We start from the raw sequence: 19671 nt of genomic DNA, 5'->3' as shown, positions 1-19671 counted from the left end.
CCTTTATTTTCATAGAATATGTCATACTTTTAGGTTTTATTGAAAACAAAAACTTTCCTCATTTGTCAGATTAAACCCCAATTTACTTCACTAAATATTTCAGGTTCACGAAGGATTTTCTTTCCTTGCCTTAATCCACGATTGGTACTAATACAAATTATTATTACTACTTAATGTTTTGAGCACTTTCTTATAAAGATATACATGTGAAATTTAAATAACTGCTTTTAGCTTTATCAACAGTGCCCAAAGTGATGTTTTTACATAGCAAACAATTTTTCAAAAGTTAGCCTATAGTGTAGGAAAATACCATTAATTCCATGAAAAATATTGAAAATTTTAAGAAAACCTTTGTTTTATATCAATTTCCGTTATACTACTGTGATCAAATTCAAAGTAATCCCCTTAGGCTGCAATATACTTATGCCAACGAATTTTCCAGTCATCAAAGCACGTGGAAAAATCCTTCGTCGTGATGGGCATTAGAGCCTTCTTCGATTCAGGTTTTATATTGTCAATTGAGTCAAAACGGTTGTTGACAGCTAATTAGAAACAACACATATTTTGAAGTAATTGATGTTATTTTCCAATAAATCACGAATATTTATTGTATTTTCATTGAAACCTATGTTAAACTTAAACTCTAATTGTAAAAATTTTGTTTAGAATTCGTTTTTGTTTTGAAAATTTTAACAAAAACAAGTGGGATCAACAATTTGTGTGCGACAACTAATTAGAAACGAAAATATTTTATCAACAAAAATAATGACATTACAAAAACTTGCTTACTTTCAGTTAGTATTTTGTTCGTTATCTCTTTTACTTTAATATTGTTTCACATCGATGCCGAATTTAAGTTATACTTGTAAGACTCTGACAGCGCCTTAATGGTGAAGCTAGCCATGCCGTTCTAATTTCATCACAAAAAATTTCCATATTTGGGACATTTTTGGTGCATATGGATCTTCTGACATCACCAAGACACGTGGGCTGGACGATTCCCGCACCAAAACATTGATTTTCATTAAACAACTTTTGTGTCAACATAGACGTAGGCGAATTTTCTTTAGCTCATGGCAACAAGACCTTTTTATTTATTGTCGACGTATTTCGCCTTGTTTAAAATTCCATCAATGTTATGGAGTGGTTCAACACCATGATTGATCCTCCGCCTTGCTTCACTATATTCACTATAATTCTTGAATAATTGGACGGCTTTTCGAATTAGCTGTCAAAAGCTGTTTGGAAGCATTTTACTTATTTTTTAGTTGTTGTTGTTAAGGCAGTATATATTTCCTTACCTGAAAGTATATTGATAATGTATCAATCCTTGGAGAGACATAGGCTCTTCTTAAACAATCGAATCTGCTGATGAATTCAATCGAAAATTGAGAAATATACAATATACTGTACTAAGTATTAAGAATAACCGAATAACCTAAAATGTTGGTTCTTCTTATCTTGAACATGCGCTGGATATGTGTTGTTGCATGTCTATCTAAGTTAAAAAAATTTTTTTGGAAGGATTTACATCTTTCTATTTTAGGTTAGATTAGGGTGAGTATCTGCTGTTGACTGTCTATCCAAATTTCCATATTATTATGAGCTGGTGTTTTGAAACTCGTGAACAAGATTCATGTAATTCAGTAGACAAACTTATTTGGGACTTAAAGTAGACGATATTTAATTTTTGTACTTGAATCAAAGTGTGCCCAGCCTTTAACAAATTTGGCTTTAAAAGTTTAATAAACTATAAACGGGGGCATTTTAATAGAAAGCGTAAACTATAACTGTAAACCCTATACAAATCCGGGAGTAAAAGTTCGTAACGTAATTTAAATCCTGCTTCGTCAAAACTTAGCTGACGGCAAGAGAGCTCAATATTTATTGAGGCTCCGAAAATGTATCGATATGAACATAATCGGTAATCGTCTGCGTTACATCTGTTGCTGCTAAAGGCGTGGGAGTTTCTTTCGAGGTAATTAGCAACACCAATTGCTCAATTGGCTGAGGAGAATATAGAACCATAGATCAAGAAAATTATATGTGAAAGATTTCCAAAGCTGCTTTTGTTCATAGGTCTCAATCATATCACTAATTAGAGGAATTTCAATTACAGCCCTTTTTATATCTCGAATATACATACATATCTTACAGACTGCACTTGTGACAATGGGTAATTTTGTTTGAAATGGTATAAGATCAAAGAACTTTCTAAAAGAGTATTAGCTAAATTCTCAACCTGATTTAATTGCAAAATTCTAACTTACTAACCTTATATGAACTTAGAATATCAAGGTCACACGGACTTATTAACTTCACATTTTATAACGAAAGAACCTTGCAAACATCTTGTGAGACTTTCGCTTGCCTATTTAATGCAGACTTTCGCACTAACTCCCTGCACTCTCCAACAGAAATGCAATTGCATTAAATGTAATTTCATTTCTCAACTTTAATCTTGCGCCTGTCTGCCATGAAAATGCGATTTTTTCGATTACCTGCGTACGCGTTGACCTTCAACGGCGATAAAAGCTCTGCAAAGTAGGCAGCTGACAGCTGTAGAATGGACATAATGCGCGAAAATAAGGAAATGATTGCACTTAACTGCTACTAACTTGAGTACTTAGCTGTAAAGCAATCGCCACTTAGGCTCTAGAAGCGGCCATTTCTTTCACGCGCAGCCCTTGCTGTTATCTGTTTAAAATTCTCAAGTTCATTTTCTTGCGCAGTTGAATTGGTGACTGGTGATTTAAGTGGCGTGAGAGTCCTTTCGAAATGCGATTTTTAAATTGCTTTGGTGTTTTTTTTTATCGTGGAATGTGGAGCTGGCTTGTGACAGTGACGGTTTTTGGGCCGAAGGTTATTACAAAGCAATAAAAATCTTAAATAGTTTTGAGTTGTGCTCTTAAATAATTTTCGACATTTTTGAATGGAAAAATAGCTTGGTTGATTAATTTTTTGGGCGGAATTTATTTATAAAATACAGAAGGGAGCCTTACTATCAAAATATTGGGTAGTCGAAAAAGTCTTTTCGTAATTTATCAATAGAAGTCGTTGCAGTCTTTTATCTCCAGTGCTACCAATCCGATTATGTCATGCCATATAGTGTTGGAAAGGTGAGATTTTAAGCTTCATTCATTCAAAAATTAAATTCGGGAAAGTTGCACCATCTGACTACCATTTGTTTAGGTCAATGCAGAACTCCCTTAATAGATTAAAGTTGGCTTCAAGAGAACCCTATGAAAATTACTTGTCGCAGTTTTCGCAGAAACCAGAAAAGTTGTACACTGATGAAATACTGTCTCTAGCGGAAAAATGGTAAAAAGTGGTCATAAAAGTTAATTATAATACCAAACAAGTAAGGAAGGGCTAAATTCGGGTGTCACCGAACATTTTATACTCTCGCATGATAAAGTGATAAGCGAGATTTCATTATCCGTCATTTACATATTTTTTTATTTTGCTGTAAAATAATTAGATTAGTAGTTCCTGAGACATGGTTTTTGGTCCATAAGTGGGTGAGGCCACGCCCATTTTCAATTTTTAAAAAAAGCCTGGGTGCAGCTTCCTTCTTCTATTTCTTCCGTAAAATTTAGTGTTTCTGACGTTTTTTGTTAGTCGGTTAACGCACTTTTAGTGATTTTCAACAAAACCTTTGTGTAGGAGATGGGCGTGGTTACTATGCGATTTATTCCATTTTTGAACTGTATATGGAAATGCCTGAAGGAAACGACTCTGTAGAGTTTGGTTGACATAGCTGTAGTATTTTCCGAGATATGTACAAAAAACTTAGTAGGGGCGGAGCCACTCCCACTTTTCCAAAAAAATTACGTCCAAATATGCCCCTCCCTAATGCGATTCTTTGTGCCAAATTTTAATATCTTTATTTATGTCTTAGTTATGACACTTTATAGGTTTTCGGTTTCCGCCATTTTGTGGGCGTGGCAGTGGGCCGATTTTGCCCATCTTCGAACTTAACCTTCTTAAGAAGCCAAAAAATACGTGTACTAAGTTTCATCATGATATCTCAATTTTTACTCAAGTTACGGACAGACGGACGGACGGACAGACAGACATCCGGATTTCAACTCTACTCGTCACCTTGATCACGTTATCTACCAACCCTATATCTGACTCTTTTAGTTTTAGGACTTACAAACAACCGTTATGTGAACAAAACTATAATACTCCCCTTAGCAATTTTGTTGCTAGAGTATAAAAAAGGAGGTTGAAGTTACCTGTATTAACGGTTTTGTTCCCTAAGATTAACATCTGCTCAGCAAATATTAAATGTTTCGTTAATTGGGTTTCGAACCTGCAACATTGTCAATAGCAGACGCCAACCTACTTTTTTTCTAAAAACTCTTTCCTGCTTTTCACTGTTATCCGACGTTCAAAGCTGCTTTAAGCAATTCTCCGCTGTGTCTTATTTTAGTCCACTAACTGACAGCGCGACACCAAAGCAAAGGACAGTCAACTTAAAACCTTATCTCTAATACTCCACATTTCACACTTTGTTGCTGTAGTTTTCACCTTACTTGCATTCTCGCTTTTGTTGACCATTTTCTTCTACTATTTTTTAGACTTTTGGGTTTAAGTGTGTATGTATGCATGTGTTTGTGAATATGTACGTGCGCTTTGTTGCAGCGCATTCTTCCATTACTCACCTTACGCTGGAATTTAATTTCGTACCGATGCCCAGCTGAGTTAGACAGTGCAGCGTCGTCTCGCATGGCTCACCGGACGGCAGTGGGAAGACAACATGATGGAAATAGCCCTTGCGACTCGTCGTCCAAGTGACATGCTCAATTTCCAGTTTGGTGAGCAGCTCCTCAAGCACCTAGAAGCAAGCGCATATTGGCATGAACAAGAAATAGCAGAGCAAATGAGTAAAATGAGAAAGGCGAAGAGTGCGCTTTTAAAGTTTTAAAGTCACATGCAATGCAGCGTGTTGCATTACCAGAAGAGAATCATTACTAGTAGGTAATAGAGCTTTTTATTTCCCCTCTTCTTGTCTTTGCGAAAAATGCGCTTTGGTATTTGAGCCGACAATGAGTAATTGCCCAATAATTTCAATTGCAATTGCATTAACTGCAAACAACAGCAACAAAACACTTGATTGCATTCTATTTTGCACTCATTTCGCATCAATTGCTTGCTGCTAGAAATCTGCAATCAATCACTTGCGCTCGAATAATTTGGAAAATACGCAGCGTTGCATATCGCTAGGCGTTTAAGGGCATTTAAGTGCATTGTCTAGCAGTGCTGGAGTTGCGGGGAAATGTTCTCAGTTACCCTTAAGTGATTCGTGTTGTGAATATTGAGGCAGATCTTTTTTTTGGAGATACCCATGCACATTTACAATATATTTTTTAATAAAAAATAATTTTTCGTATACCTGAAAGTATACAACACCGATATGGTAAAGATAACTGCGCATAGATCGAAATCGAAAATACTCTCCGAGCAAATGCGCTTGAAAGTGAGCAACACTGAAGTGGTAAACATAACCACAACCATAGATTTTGGATCACTTTTACTAAACACATTGAGTTTTTTATTTATTCCGTAGTTATTGCGCCTGAAAGTATGCAATACTGTAATGATTAAGTTAATCACGCACAGATATTGAATCATTTTCACTATATTTTATTATTTACCTTCCACTATTTGTCAATCAGAAATGTTATACGAGCTAGTGCGCCTGCATGTATGCAACACTGAAGTAGTAACGTTAATCACGTAGAGGTTTGGAATCATTTTCACTACAAAAATGTATTTTATTATTTATTTTGCCCCTACTTACCAAACAAGAACGTGTTACATGTTATTGCCCCTAAAAGTATGCAATACTGTAATGGTAAAGCTAACCACGCATAGATCATGAATCACTTTCACTATTGAAATGGATTTTATTATTTATTTTTTCACTATTTGCCAAGCGAAAATGCTTCAGGAGCTAATGCGCCTGAAAGTAGGCAACAGTCAAGCTAACCACGCATGCAATTGTCACTTAGTTAATGAAGTGTTATTTATTTTTATACTCGAGCTTGCATTTAAAAATATTTTTGAAAGATTTAATGCCACGGTAGCAGCTTGAATATGGTTCCAAAAATGTCAAAAACTGTAGATTTTAGCATAAGCAACAACAAACAAGCTTTCAGAGGAAAGTGAAGTGATCAAAAAATATTTCTCTTATATACTTAATATCTTAGAAGTTGAAATCCAATTTACTAACTTGGCCTTAAAGCCACAGGCTCTGAATATTTTCAGAAGAAAAAAGCTTCGAGCAAAAGCTTCATCACGTAAGCTTTCAAAGTGAAGTGAAGCTATAAAAAGTACGCTTTTAACTTTCAAAATAATTTGAAGTTGAAATCCACAATCTCAGCTGGGACTCAAGCTACAGGCTATCAATATTTCCACAAGTGAGGAGGTTCCTAGAAGCAAATTTTGAACTAGTTCAGTTGTTTTTCATATTAAAAATCTGCTCTTCATACAATTATTTGCTCGTATAAGTATCTTAGAAAGGCTGAAACTTTGTGCTATGATGCCTATGGGAACTACAAAATTTCATGCTGTGCATAGCCTAGAAGTTTCCGCAAACCCTTAGGTACCAAGTACTAACTTACATCCAAAACAAAAAAAAAAAAAAAAACTATACAAAATATCCCATCACCGATACTCCCATCCAATACCTACCTTTTCCAGCGGCACCATTGCACTCTTATCATCCGCTACCCTCGGCGATGCACGCTTTCCACCTACCCCCAGACCACCCGCACCGCCGCCACCCATCTGCCCACGCCCTGCTCCCACGCCACCCACACCACGTCCCATGCCGCGCTTGTACCGCGGTGCATGCTTATCACGTAGCTCAACTTCGAGACGCAGTATGCCGTTGTTGTTCTCCGGAAGATTGATGTTCAGATTATTATTACCAGCTGCTGCCGAGGTGACGGTGGTCGTTGGAGGTAATGGTGCGCGATGTGGCGGCGGTGCCGGCGGTGGCAGTTCATTGTTGCCAGCTGGCGAAAAACCTGTTGGAGGGAAAGAGAGTTTTGAATTAAGTACATGCGAAGAGGTCGGTTGCGGTGGATGAGCGTGTGATTGAATGGTGCAAATGAAATTGTTCCTGGAAAGGTGTGTGCGTGTGTCTATCGTGCAAATTGCAAATGGAGTTAATTTTGTGTACAGAAAATGTGCTGCAATCAAAAACAAGTGTAGTAAGGGCTTTATTTCGTTGGTTGCAATGAGATGGATTATAATTGAAATTACTGTTATTTGTAAAATTTTTCGAAACAAAAATGTGAAATTTAGCAAAAATGTTAAACATTAAAATAGTGTGATACTTTTTATAAAGTCGGGAAATGTATAGACCTGAATGCAGGCTGCCATTCACAAGCCATCAAAAGACCCATTGTTCCACCAAGTGGCAACCAATGCAATGGATTTGATAAATAACTTATTTTTTCACCCCAGTTCCCCAATGTCTCTTAAGTTTAATTATTGTGGGCCGTGGAATATATCCTTTCTCATACGCCTGAAGGCTGTGCATTGGCAAACGTAAAGTTCCAGCGTCTTATTACACACTATGCATGCTCTGCATGTTGCCGTTTTCACTTAACCACATTTCTGAGACCAGTGTTCACACTTGGGTAGCCTTAGAGCGAAAGATTGAATATCGAGGAGTGCTCTGCGACCTAAGGTTTATTACGTCCTCTTCCGTTATTACTTACAACAATTCGTTTAACTCAGTCAAATCAAAGAGGCTTAGCAATGATCCTGGGTTAATGGTTGCAATGTCTTCTCACACCATATATAATTTTGTAATAGCCTGCCTCTTTCTGCCTGTGATTGCGAGGAAATCCAGAAGTATGTGCTCTGGTCTCTCAGCTTTTCAAAAGCGATATAGATCCGTAGAGCAGTACCCTAAACTTTTCAGAAGGCACTGCACGTTACAGTGAACTGTTTAAAATCCTAGAAGCTGCCTTACTTTGTGTCTGAAAAAAGTCGTTGGTTTATTGAAACGTTTTGTATCATACTCTCTCAGAAACAGCCTTGTCTGCCGAAGTCTAGGCGCTTGTTTTAAATGGTATTTTCTACTGGACCACTCTTTGAATAGTTCCTCTTATAACGTATGGAAATTTACAGCGCAGAACGGTTACAGTATTATCAGATTGGTTGCCGCAACTTCTTTCGCCACGACATCAGCTAGCTCATTTCTTTTAAATAATATTTAATTACTTGCTACGTCTAGGGATCCATGCAAGTAGGATATTGTTTTCAGTGGAAAACCTGTAAAGCAATTGTATGCACAACAGTACCATTGTTTGAATTGATTTAATTTCCATTAAGGAGATTGCCCGCAGTGCCGCCTGATTATCACTGAGAATTGGCAATTCGTTCCCCGTGATAGTTTTTCTCTAGAATGATCTCTGCACATCTGCTAATGGCACAAACCTGAACTTGAAAAATTCTGGGAAACCTGCATATGATGAACACTGAGATGGTAAGTGGACCAACTATACCAAACCTTAATTCCATCTGCCGTTCTTAAGCCATATGTATGCCTCTGCATTGAGCTCCAAAGAACGAAAACTTCAACTATGGAGTCCTTCCATACACTTTTTCTGCCCAGTGACACTTTGAATCACTTTTCAAAAGAAATTATCTTAGTAATGTCTATACTAAGGAGTGCCAACGGTTAATGGACTTTCTTATTTTAGCACGAGCCCGATTAGTGGCCTATTCTTCCAACAATTTCAGGCTGAAAAACTGAATATTAAACATTTAGTTTGAAGGTGTTCCTATTTCATCCTTTGATTCATCGGTGAATACTCTAAGCACGCTATGAAAAGCACATGTTTCAAAGAAATGGCTTTCGCGCCTAAATGTAGGATATGTTGCCTACTCGTTTGAGTTGTTACCAATTGCAAACAACTATTTATTTATAACTTTATCTGCATATTTTTTCAAATTTTTGTAATGGCTTTATATATTTTTTTCATTTATAACAAATAACCATTTATATTCAGTTGCTTAATAAAATCGTTTTATGAAAATACTCTATGTACATTTTATTATACAAATAGCAATTGTTATTGACGACAAATTGCTTTGTTAATTTTACAAAAATTTTACAAACCTCTCTGATCTCTTTCAAATTACTAAAATATATTATTTCTTGAAGTTGAAGTATCTAATAACTGCGACTCAAAGCTCTTAAATGAACTTTATTTTAATTATTTTCCTCTGCTACTTTTGTTGATTAATTTTTCTTTTATAAATTAAAAGTTTTGCACACTTCGTTAAGTGTTAAATTAATTTTATTTTGTGTAATTTAATTTAATTTATTTTATGTTTTATTTTTGTTTTATTTTATTTTATTTTATTTATTTTTTAAAAAGTTAACAATAACTATTTTATTTTATTTTTATTTTATTTTATTTTATTTTATTTTTATTTTATTTTATTTTATTTACTGTTTATTTTATTTTATTTTATTTTATTTTATTTTTATTTTATTTTATTTTATTTTATTTTATTTTATTTTATTTTATTTTATTTTATTTTATTTTATTTTATTTTTATTTTATTTATTTTATTTTTATTCAATTTAATTTAATTTAATTTAATTTAACTTAGTTCAATAAAAAATTTAATTTTATTGTATTTACTTTAACTTAATTTAATAAAATTTTATTTAAAAAAAATGCTATCGAAATCAGGCAATTTTTGAGTTTTTATGTCTTCATATAGTAAAAAAACACACTGTATTAAGTACTTCCAAGATAGTATTATTTTCATGTTTCTAAATTTAAGATTATATTGTGTTTGTGTACACAACTTTCTTCTACCTAAAATACCAAAAAAGCTCGAGGGCTCCTTCGAAACAATAATGTGTGCCACTAATTTCAGCTTCATGTTCATTCACATAAGGTATTGTTGTGAAAATTTTTGTTAGTATATCATTAGGCTGATTAAAACTAAACAGTCATGTAATTAAGGCGCTTTAAGCTCAATCTGTTTAATATAATTTAGTTTGTCTGCTATTTTAAGCTTATAAAACAAATTATTTATAGCTGGAAGCCTAACCTTGCATTAAGCTATTGCGGTACAGGGCGTTAAAAACATGTTTGAATGGAAAAAACCATGTAAAGAGTGAAATATTCTCAAGTATTATTTTATGCAAACGGCGTAGTATTTACTGCTGAGCATTACTTGGGATAAGGAGTAAATGGATATATATATATATCTTGTATATACTATATATAAATAAATGTCATCAAATCTCCAGTCTACGAATCACCCTGTAAGTATTTATATTTGCTTATGTGTTTGAAAAATGGAATGAATGAGTAAATTACTGATTTTGGCAGTTGAATTTAGTTTCCATTTAACCCAAATTCACGGAAAATAATGATTGTTTTTGCAATATAAAACGTAATGCAAGAAATGAACTTCATGTTTGCACAATTTTGACTAGTAAGTTTATTTACTAGATAATTTTGAAAGTATTTTTTAGCATTAGACATTATGAGTAGGTATTGGCAACCTCAATATTTTACAGTGCTTATACAGTGGTATTATTAACGAGCACGTCCTAGAATAAATACCTATTAGGCATGCAATCTATTCAATCTGCGCCTAAATGTAGGCCAAATGCTTATAAGTTTACTTACTCACTTATATTAATTTGCATGTTCTAAAGTCATACTTGATAGTTCACTGACATGTATGGAGGAATATATATGTATGTATATTATAAAACATAACGCACTTGAAGTACCTACATCCAAAATGGATGGCCAAGTTCGCAGCTGAAGAAATGGGCTTATGCGTATATCCACTTGAGAATTTATATTCTATTTATATATTATCGAATTTTTTATGCATATATATCGATTATATGTATATACACACTAGCTGATATTGCAAAATTATCTTATGAGCTATCGGTTGATGGGTTAAGAAGGTATGTTTTGGAGATACCTCAGTAAGAGTCACGCCTACAATAGTGTATAGATCTTAATAGAGAATATTTTGAAAAACATTTAAGCGATTCATCTCGACAAAAAAATGGAACTAAAACGCGAACATTTTACGCTATTAGTTTTTACGACTTTCGACTCGTACTCGTATCGTATTAACTCAGCAATAATGAATAAAAAACTTAATTCCTTATTTAAGAAGCTCCAACAGTATCGATGGTGTAGTGAATCAATCGAGGTTGTGGATCACTCCAATGCGAATTTCATGAAGGTGGTCTAAAATAAGTTGCTGTTCCAGAAACAGCATCAACTGTGTGAAACTGATATTGCAAGATTATCGTGGTGTAACGTGAGATTGGAAGAATATAGGCATAATTGACTGTAAAAAAATTGTTCACGTTCCCTGTGTCCTACATTTTGTCAATTGCTCAACACGGAACACGTCTATGACATCGTGATAGGTGATGAATCGTTAAATGACTTTTTTTTTATCGAGTTTCGATAACAATAGTATATGTTTCACTTCTCTAAGCCCGAAATATAAAGGACCAAGGTTTCTTATACCAAGAGTCTGCGTTATGAATAAATTCATGTTTATTATTTTGTAAAGAAAAATGAGTAAATAAGTTAAGAGTTAATTTTAATATTTACCCAGCATGACTACCTTTTTTGGTCCTTTGCTTTAAAACCATAAACCGACATCAAAATTTATTCTTTGCATTCCTGTGTGGTTGGAGGTCTCGTTACAGTCAAATAATTTCCTTTTGCAAAGTATTTTTCGCTTCATGTCTTTCTAGTTTTGGATTTGTCATGTCAACTAGAATCAATGTTGACTATAAGCAAATTATATAGCCTTTAACTGCCAAGCCAAATGAGCAAAGTGAAATGTAAAGAAATTGACAAGTCAACCATTTTGAAAGTAGCCACTATTTGCCAAAAGTGCTTTGAACTGAAATGTCAGCAATTGTGCCAAAAGTCAAAGTATGTAAGCTAAAACTGCTGTGGGCAAGCAGAGGAAATTTTCGAAACACACATAGAGCCCGAAAATACAAAGGCGCTGTAGGAAAAAGTTCACTTACATTAAAACAATTTTTGTTTGAATTGTCACATTTGCCACAACATTTTCAATACCCAAATTGCATTTTTCCTAAAACCTTTACTTGCATAAATTTGTTGAGAAAATTATATACTTTAATCAAAATTTTCCTACAGGGCATATATGCTAACCTGTCACCTCATTAAGGGCACAATGTTGTGAAATGAAATTGTGAAACAATAATAGACACACAACCGCGTCTGCTCTATTCATATTCACATAATTTTCGTGGCACATAGCTACGTACATAATTATATATACATATATATATGTATATACATATATGTATACTCTGCCCTTATGTTGCCAATATTTGACTTTGCTGTTCAATTTGCAGCACTCTTTGCATTGTTGCCAATTCAAAATCCCTGTTTGTCGCAAGCATTCATTCTAGTGTGTCTAAATTTCCTGGCAACATTCGCTCTAATAGCTGATTCGTGCTTAGTATATAAAGTCTTTACGGGCATGTCTACTTATGTGTGAATGCCAGTAGTTAAAACAGGTAATAGTAAGTTAGGCACCTACAACATTATTAACTAGTGACAAACTGGTCCAACTGGACCAGAAATGGCAAATAAACAGAAAAAGTATTATTTTTTTGGAATTTTGTGCTTACTAATAGTTGGTTTCTCGGTGAAAAACTGCGACAAATAATTTTCACAGGCTTCGCTTGGAGCCAGCATTACTCCATACAGGGAGTTCGGCATTGACCGAAACAAATGGTAGTCCAATGGTGCAAGTTCAGCACTATATGGTGGATGCGTCAAAAATTCCCAGCCGAGCTCTTCTGGTGTTTGCTGAGTCATCAAAAATGTGTGTGGTCTGTGTGTGATCACTTATGGCCGTTTTTTTTCGCTTGCTTGCATCAAACTCATCTGTTATTGACAATAAATTGTAGAATCAATCGTTCGACCTGGCTGGAGCAGCTCATAGCGGATGATTCCTTTCCAATTCCACCAAACACTCAGCATAACGTTTCGAGGCGTCAATCCTGGCCTTCCGACCATTTGAGCTTCACTACACTTGGATCACGATCATTATCGCACAATATTGTCGTATTTGATCTACTTTTCATCTCCTGTTGCCATTCGCTTCAGAAATGGTTCGATTTCATTTCGTTTCAGCAAAGAATTGCAAGTTTTAATTCGGTCTATTAAGTTTTTCACAGGCAATTTATGTGGTCCTTCTATTTGTAGCCAGTCTGTTTTTAATGGTTTAAAACCGTTTCATGATGATTGTTCAGTTCCTTGGCGATGTCATGACTGCTTATATGACGATCTTGGTCAATCTTTTTTATAATTTCAACGTCTTTTCAACGATAGGTCGACCAGAGCGAGGTGTTACTTTCACATCAAAATTTCCAGAACGGAAGCGAACGAACCATTATTATGCTACGCGAACTGATACAGCATCTTCTCCGTAAACTTCACAAATTTCATTGGGGACTTGCGTGGCATTGTTCCCTTTTTATACAACAATTTCAAAGCCAATTCATTCATAATTTTCATTCATTTTTGAACAGCTGTATTTTTTTTAAATTTCCCCGAATTCAATTTTCTTTGACTAAATGAAGCTTAAAATCCCACCTTTCCAACACTATATAGTATGACACAATGGGATTCGTAGTACTGGAGATAAAGGACTGCAAAGACATCTATTGACAAAATACGAAAAGATTACCCAATATTTTCAACCCCAAAATCCACATCTCCCATTCACCACTGGGCACAATTGTTTGCTTCACATTATTATTGACTTGTCATTCGATCCTAAATACACAGTTATTGCTACGCTTATTGTTTGTTTTGTATTTCATAGCATAAAATCCCGGAGGATAAGAGCAATACAAAACGAATTTTGTGAGACGGAAGAGAAAAGCTCATGTTGGCTAACTGTCAGCGCTGACATACCCGCATACGAGTAAATGCTTATAACAACAAGCACATAAAAACGCATATATGCCGAGAAGCGAAGTCTGCCGTCTATGCCATAGCGTTTCTAGTCGCGGTATGCAGAGAAATTTATTTTTGTAGTTGTTGTAGTATTTGCATTTAAACGGTCACTACCAGTAGAGGAGCTATTGATGCAAACACAGAGACACACATGAAGCTGTAGTTGAAAATTATACGTGTATTTATAGCTTTGGCAGCCTCACGGCATTACAAGTAACCTACATAAAGTAGTTGCTGTTGTAGTATTTGCCAACCATCAATAACTCAAATAATCATTATTGTCATCGACAGTTGCAAGCGCATTGTGTCAGTATAAACTATCCATAGCCGTTGCTGTGGTGTATTGTCGGGATCATGCAGCCAACGGCATATCAAGACATAAAATCTTATGCGCTCACATTCTCCGAACGGTGCTTAACATTTGGCCATAAATGTTGGTGAGCTCTGCGTGTGGGTGTGTATATGCCGCTTTATATGTGGATATGTGACTTATATATGTGTATATGTTACATTATTGTTTATTTGTGACTGAGTATGTGCTTGGTTGTGTATGCGTTTGTGAGACCGTGCGCTTGAAACCTGGAAATCTAGTAAATGATTGTAGGTTGTTGGGTCAAAGCAACGAAATATTTATTCTTGTTAAGTGATTTTGCTTAGGTGAAGCATTCATGCTGCGGTGTGCACATTTTTCAGCCCTGATATTACATTACAAGCTTGTTTGCGCAAGAAAATATGCGAAGTGAGATAAGTTTGGAACATTTATGTAATGTTTAGTGTTTTTACTTAATGAAATATGTTAGATTATGCTCCATGTGGGTTATTTTTAATCTTTTAAAGCATAAATAAACAAGAAAAAATGTTAACATTGCTTGCACAGAAGCTTTAGCATACCTTTGGTGCATTGCTATAGATTCTGACCGGTCAGTTTGTAAGGCAGCTATATGTAATAGTGGTCCGATATCAGCGGTTTCAACAACTGAGCAGCCACTTAGGAAGAAAAGGACGTGTGTCAAATTTCAGGTTGATGTCTCAAAAACTGAGGGATAAGATGTGCATTCACCAGCAGAAAGGCAGATAGGTATAATATAGAATATCCGGCATTTTAAATTATTGTGAAGTAATTCATTTGATGAGCCGAGAAAAAAGAAAATTTGAGTAAATACTGTTAACTATATCGTCACTTTTGAGTTTTTTATTGCTCACCATTCACTACATCATATTACATATTATTCAGTTGCCGCTCTCAGATATTACCAATATATAACCATTTTATAACCAATATATAACCATTTAATAAGCAAAACTCAAATTTTGTTTGGCTTCTATTACATATATCGTTTTTCCTCTGCCTGTAAACTATTGAAAAGTGATGTTACGTTATTATGCATTTTAGGTGACGGTAATTTCTTGAATGTTAGTGTTCTGTATTGCTTTTTATTGTTTTAAACTTTTCTGAATAATAATATGTAATATGTAAATTTCTAACACATAGAAATAATATTAATAATATAAAATAAACATTTTTTGAATCCCGAAATTACAGGATTATACTGAAAAAACTTTTGAAAACGAAAATTCGGGATTCCAGTTAATTATTTCGGGATCCAAAAATTTTACAAAAATTCACTTAAATAAAACATTATTTTGATAAGGCTTTTATATACACAATTTTTTGAAACAAAGCTTCGAGATTCCAGCCAATTATTTCGGGATCCACAAAATTTTCAAAAATTCACTCAAATAAAATAATATTTTGATATTAAATTTCGGTATTCAAGTATCACATTTCGGGATCCCGAATCTGACAAAAATCTTCTTCTTAAAAATGGCGAAGCGAAAGGTTACAAAAAGTGAAACATTAGAGCCTTTGAAAGCGAGTGATGATTTTTGATTGATTATTGCCCTCAAGGTCCCAACACACTCCAATTAAATTCTGGGTTGCGAATATTTTCCAAATGTTTCGGGATCCGAATAGTTTTGTAAAAGCTTTACATTATTTTCTATTGAAATTTAGGATTTCTAGTAAAACACTTCGGGATCCCGAAAAATTTTGAATGCGTTAAAATATTTTTTTCTTCAAATGAAATTTAAAGTCAATAGTGAAACTTTTCGGTACTCGGAAGATTTTCCAAATATTAAATACTTCGGGATACAAAAAAAATTCCAAATGCCGTTAAATAAGAAATTCTTTTAAAAAGAAATTTTTATTTTCTAGTAGCACATTTCGATATCCATAACATTTTCGAAATGCAATAAAATAAGATATTTTTTATAAAAAATTTCGGGATTCTAGTGCAACAGTTCGGGATCCCGAGAATTTCGAAATGCCTTCAATTCACTAATCTGTTAAGAAGAAATTCTGGTTTCTAGTAAAACATTGCGGCATCCATAAAATTTTCGAAATTCAATCAAATAAGCTATATTTTTTTATTTCGGGATTCTAGTAAAATAGTTCGGGAACCCGAGAATTTCGGAATATATGTATTTAAGTTAATTTTTTTTTTATAAAAAATGGCACAGAATTAAATGCAAATGAAAACTTGATCACAAAGTTCATTCTGAACTAAACTCTGTGGGGTTCAAATACTTTGCTTCGTCTTTATTTTACTTGAAGGACTTATAAATATGGTTGGATTGATATCACTTTTGTCAAGTTTATCGTCAACATGTAGTATACGCTGTAAGAGTTTTAATGTTGCGAATAACAAAATCATAAAAATATATATATATAACCAAGAGTTAAGATGATACTTATTGGATTGACGACATTTATTGAACTTGCTCTGGCCCAGTAAATTTCCTTTTATAGAACTCTCTCGCTTTCTCAATCGCAACTTCAGCAACACAATTAATCTTTTTACATACATAAGTTCTACTTACACGATTTTCAAAAATATATTATATCATAAATATAAAAATGTTTGCATTAAAGAAATATTTCTAAGGTATATTTTTAGAAAATTTTATGCTCTATGTAAAAAATTGTACAATAAACTATTCTTATAAGAAATTTTAAATGCGAATTGTCAGCTTTCAAAATTGAGTTAAAAATCTCTCAGAGGGATATTGTTTCTTTGAGCATACATAGGTTCAGCATAACCCTTAATTTTTTTATCTTTAACTCACTTCAAATTGTATATATTTATATTGTTCGTGCATTCTACCTAAGGTTTTCCACGACTTATAAACTTTCATAACACTTGCAACTAAGAAAAATATGTTTCCGCGCAAAAACCAATCAGGCAGCACCAATATGACATTATGAAAAATGAAGTCATCGTTATCCAACAACGGAAATACGACATGAATTATACATACACACTTACATACCATAAATATGAGTGTATGCGTTGATTAAAATGATAATGTTACATGCGTTCAGTCAAAATTTATTTCCACCACGATTTATTACTTTTATGATTCGCCACGGTTAGCTGAGACTGCTGACAAAGCAATCACCCGCTGGTGATAACAAAAGCGCTTGAAGAAAAGCCACAGCCACAAGAGTATGGCAATCGCGCCTGTGTGTGTTTGTGTGCTTGCAAATTGCTTAATAGAGTCACTTCGCTAACCGCAAAAATCGCGTGATTCTGCGCTATCAAATGTTTGCCAATACGTCATCGTTTCCTGTTTTTCTTTGCTCCCTTCAAACATAGAAATTTTCGCTGAGTTTTCAATATCGCGCGGAAGCGGCTACAGCAGCGAAGCAAGTGATATGTAAAATCATTTGATTAATGTAGCATTTTTTCTCAGCCACCAGCTTAACATTGCCACTTCGTTGACTAGCAACAGCGACAACAATGCAAGTACGTTGTAAGAAAACTTGAGATTGTCGCTTATCAAAGCGCTTGTACTTTGACTTTGTTTGGAGCGAGGAAATATGTCAATGTTCGCGATTTTTTCGCATATGACATTTTCACAATCATTTAAGATAGTTGTTTTTGGTCGTACATTTCTTCGTATATACATACTTGTAAGTGTATGTAGGGCCTGTAGGAATTTGCTAGCCAGAGCTACTACACTCCTTAGAAAATTCTATGTTCTATTAAAGAAGCGCATTTTTGAGGGCTTAGATGTGTGCCGTAATTTTAGCTTTAGACTTGGCAAAGACATAAAATCTATTGAAGCCTAAAGTATGTAAGTATGTATGAGTCGATTTGTTGAGAGCCAAAAATACAGAAAAATTGCATATATATTGGTAGTCGAAAAAATCTTTTCGTATTTTTTCAATAGATGTCGTTGCAGTCATAAATCTTCTACCAATCACATTGTGTCATACAATGCTGCCTATATTTCATCTGTAGCTTAATATTTTGTCAATTTTCGCCACAACTTCCCTTAGAGTTATCAATGAAAAAATATGTTATTCACTTCCATTATTCCCACAAGGCACGTATACAATAAATGTACATTAGTACCTATGTAGCTGTCTATAGTTTCGGTTATATATTTTATCCATGGCTTTTGGCGCCAATATGTGCGATACGTGACGCCACGGAAATGATAAATAATATTCACTGGATAACAGTCACATCGGCCTTTTCAGCCTAACGACATTAGCGCGTGGAAAATTTTGGTAAGATTTCGTAAAATGTAGGTATCATTTCCGCTATTTTTAAGGTGATAGAGTAAAGCTTATATGATTTAGGTTTTTTTATACAGTTGTGCTATATATTTTTTTTATATTTATTAAAATAATTTTTATTGATTCGTAGGTCATTGAATAAACCTGCTTCAGTTTGGAAAATATATGGCACTTATTTGTTGAAAGCGCATTATTTGAAAAGAGGATCGACGCACACCACCCTTTCGTCGACTTCAAAGCTTTAACACAACGAAAAGGAACCACCTTTACGTCGCATTGTCTGTATTTATTTTCCCTGTAAAACTAATATGGCTATGTAAACTGAAGTTGAGCAATACCAAAAGCTCCATCAGGATCGGGAAGAAACTCTACATGCCGTTCGATACTAAACGAGATTTCAGACAAGGCGACTTCCTGTCGTGCGACTTCTTCAATCTACTCTTGGAGAAAAAAATTAGAGTTAAAGAGCTAAATCGAGAAGGTATAATCTTCTACAAGAGTATCGACGTCCGTCGATGACATCGATATCATTGGTCATAACAACCGAGAGGTTGACGAAATATCCCATGTCAACATACAAACAGTCGTTGCACTCGCGACTTGGCTTCCACGTCACTGTTGACAACCTCCGGTATGTTTAACGTGGGTACCTTCTGACGACAGATACATTTCTTATATCATAAAAGGGTATAAAAATATCTCTATTTTATTTTCGATTGATTAGTATGGTTGACTCGTATGGTCTCTATATTCCCTAGTAGTCCGATATCGGCAATTCATACAAATGCGCAGCTTTTTACAGAGAAAAGGGCATGGGCTCGATATATGAGTTCGATACCTCATAGAAAGATTAATAAGCGTGATTGTGTATAGACAGATAGACGAAAAGACGGACGGACATGGCAAAATTGATTTAGCGGCTCATGCGGAATATGTACTTTATTGGATCTTCTATATCTCTTGCTGAGTATTTCCAGCTACGCCGCAAACTTAATATACCCGATTAAGAATATGAAAAAAAAATAAATGGGAGAACTCAATAAT

At 34.5% G+C, this 19671-nt stretch overlaps 2 protein-coding genes across 2 annotated transcripts in view; one reads left to right on the top strand and one right to left on the bottom strand.

The window, feature by feature from the left end:
• LOC120768553 overlaps positions 1–19671 on the top strand; it is a 352878-nt gene that overhangs the window by 132730 nt on the left and 200477 nt on the right. The window lies entirely within an intron of this gene.
• Positions 1–19671, bottom strand: part of LOC120768554 — a 118759-nt gene that overhangs the window by 85213 nt on the left and 13875 nt on the right. The window contains exons 3-4 of the mRNA XM_040095298.1: positions 6703–7040; positions 4671–4843 (exon numbers count right to left, since the gene is read on the bottom strand). Of these exons, the coding sequence (XP_039951232.1) occupies positions 4671–4843; positions 6703–7040 (511 nt within the window). The remainder of the gene's footprint in view (positions 1–4670; positions 4844–6702; positions 7041–19671) is intronic.

This window comes from Bactrocera tryoni, chromosome 2, assembly GCF_016617805.1.
Source record: "Bactrocera tryoni isolate S06 chromosome 2, CSIRO_BtryS06_freeze2, whole genome shotgun sequence".
Lineage (NCBI taxonomy): Eukaryota > Metazoa > Arthropoda > Insecta > Diptera > Tephritidae > Bactrocera > Bactrocera tryoni.
Note: the sequence above shows the minus strand (reverse complement) of the source record. Positions and strands in the feature narration are given on the sequence as shown.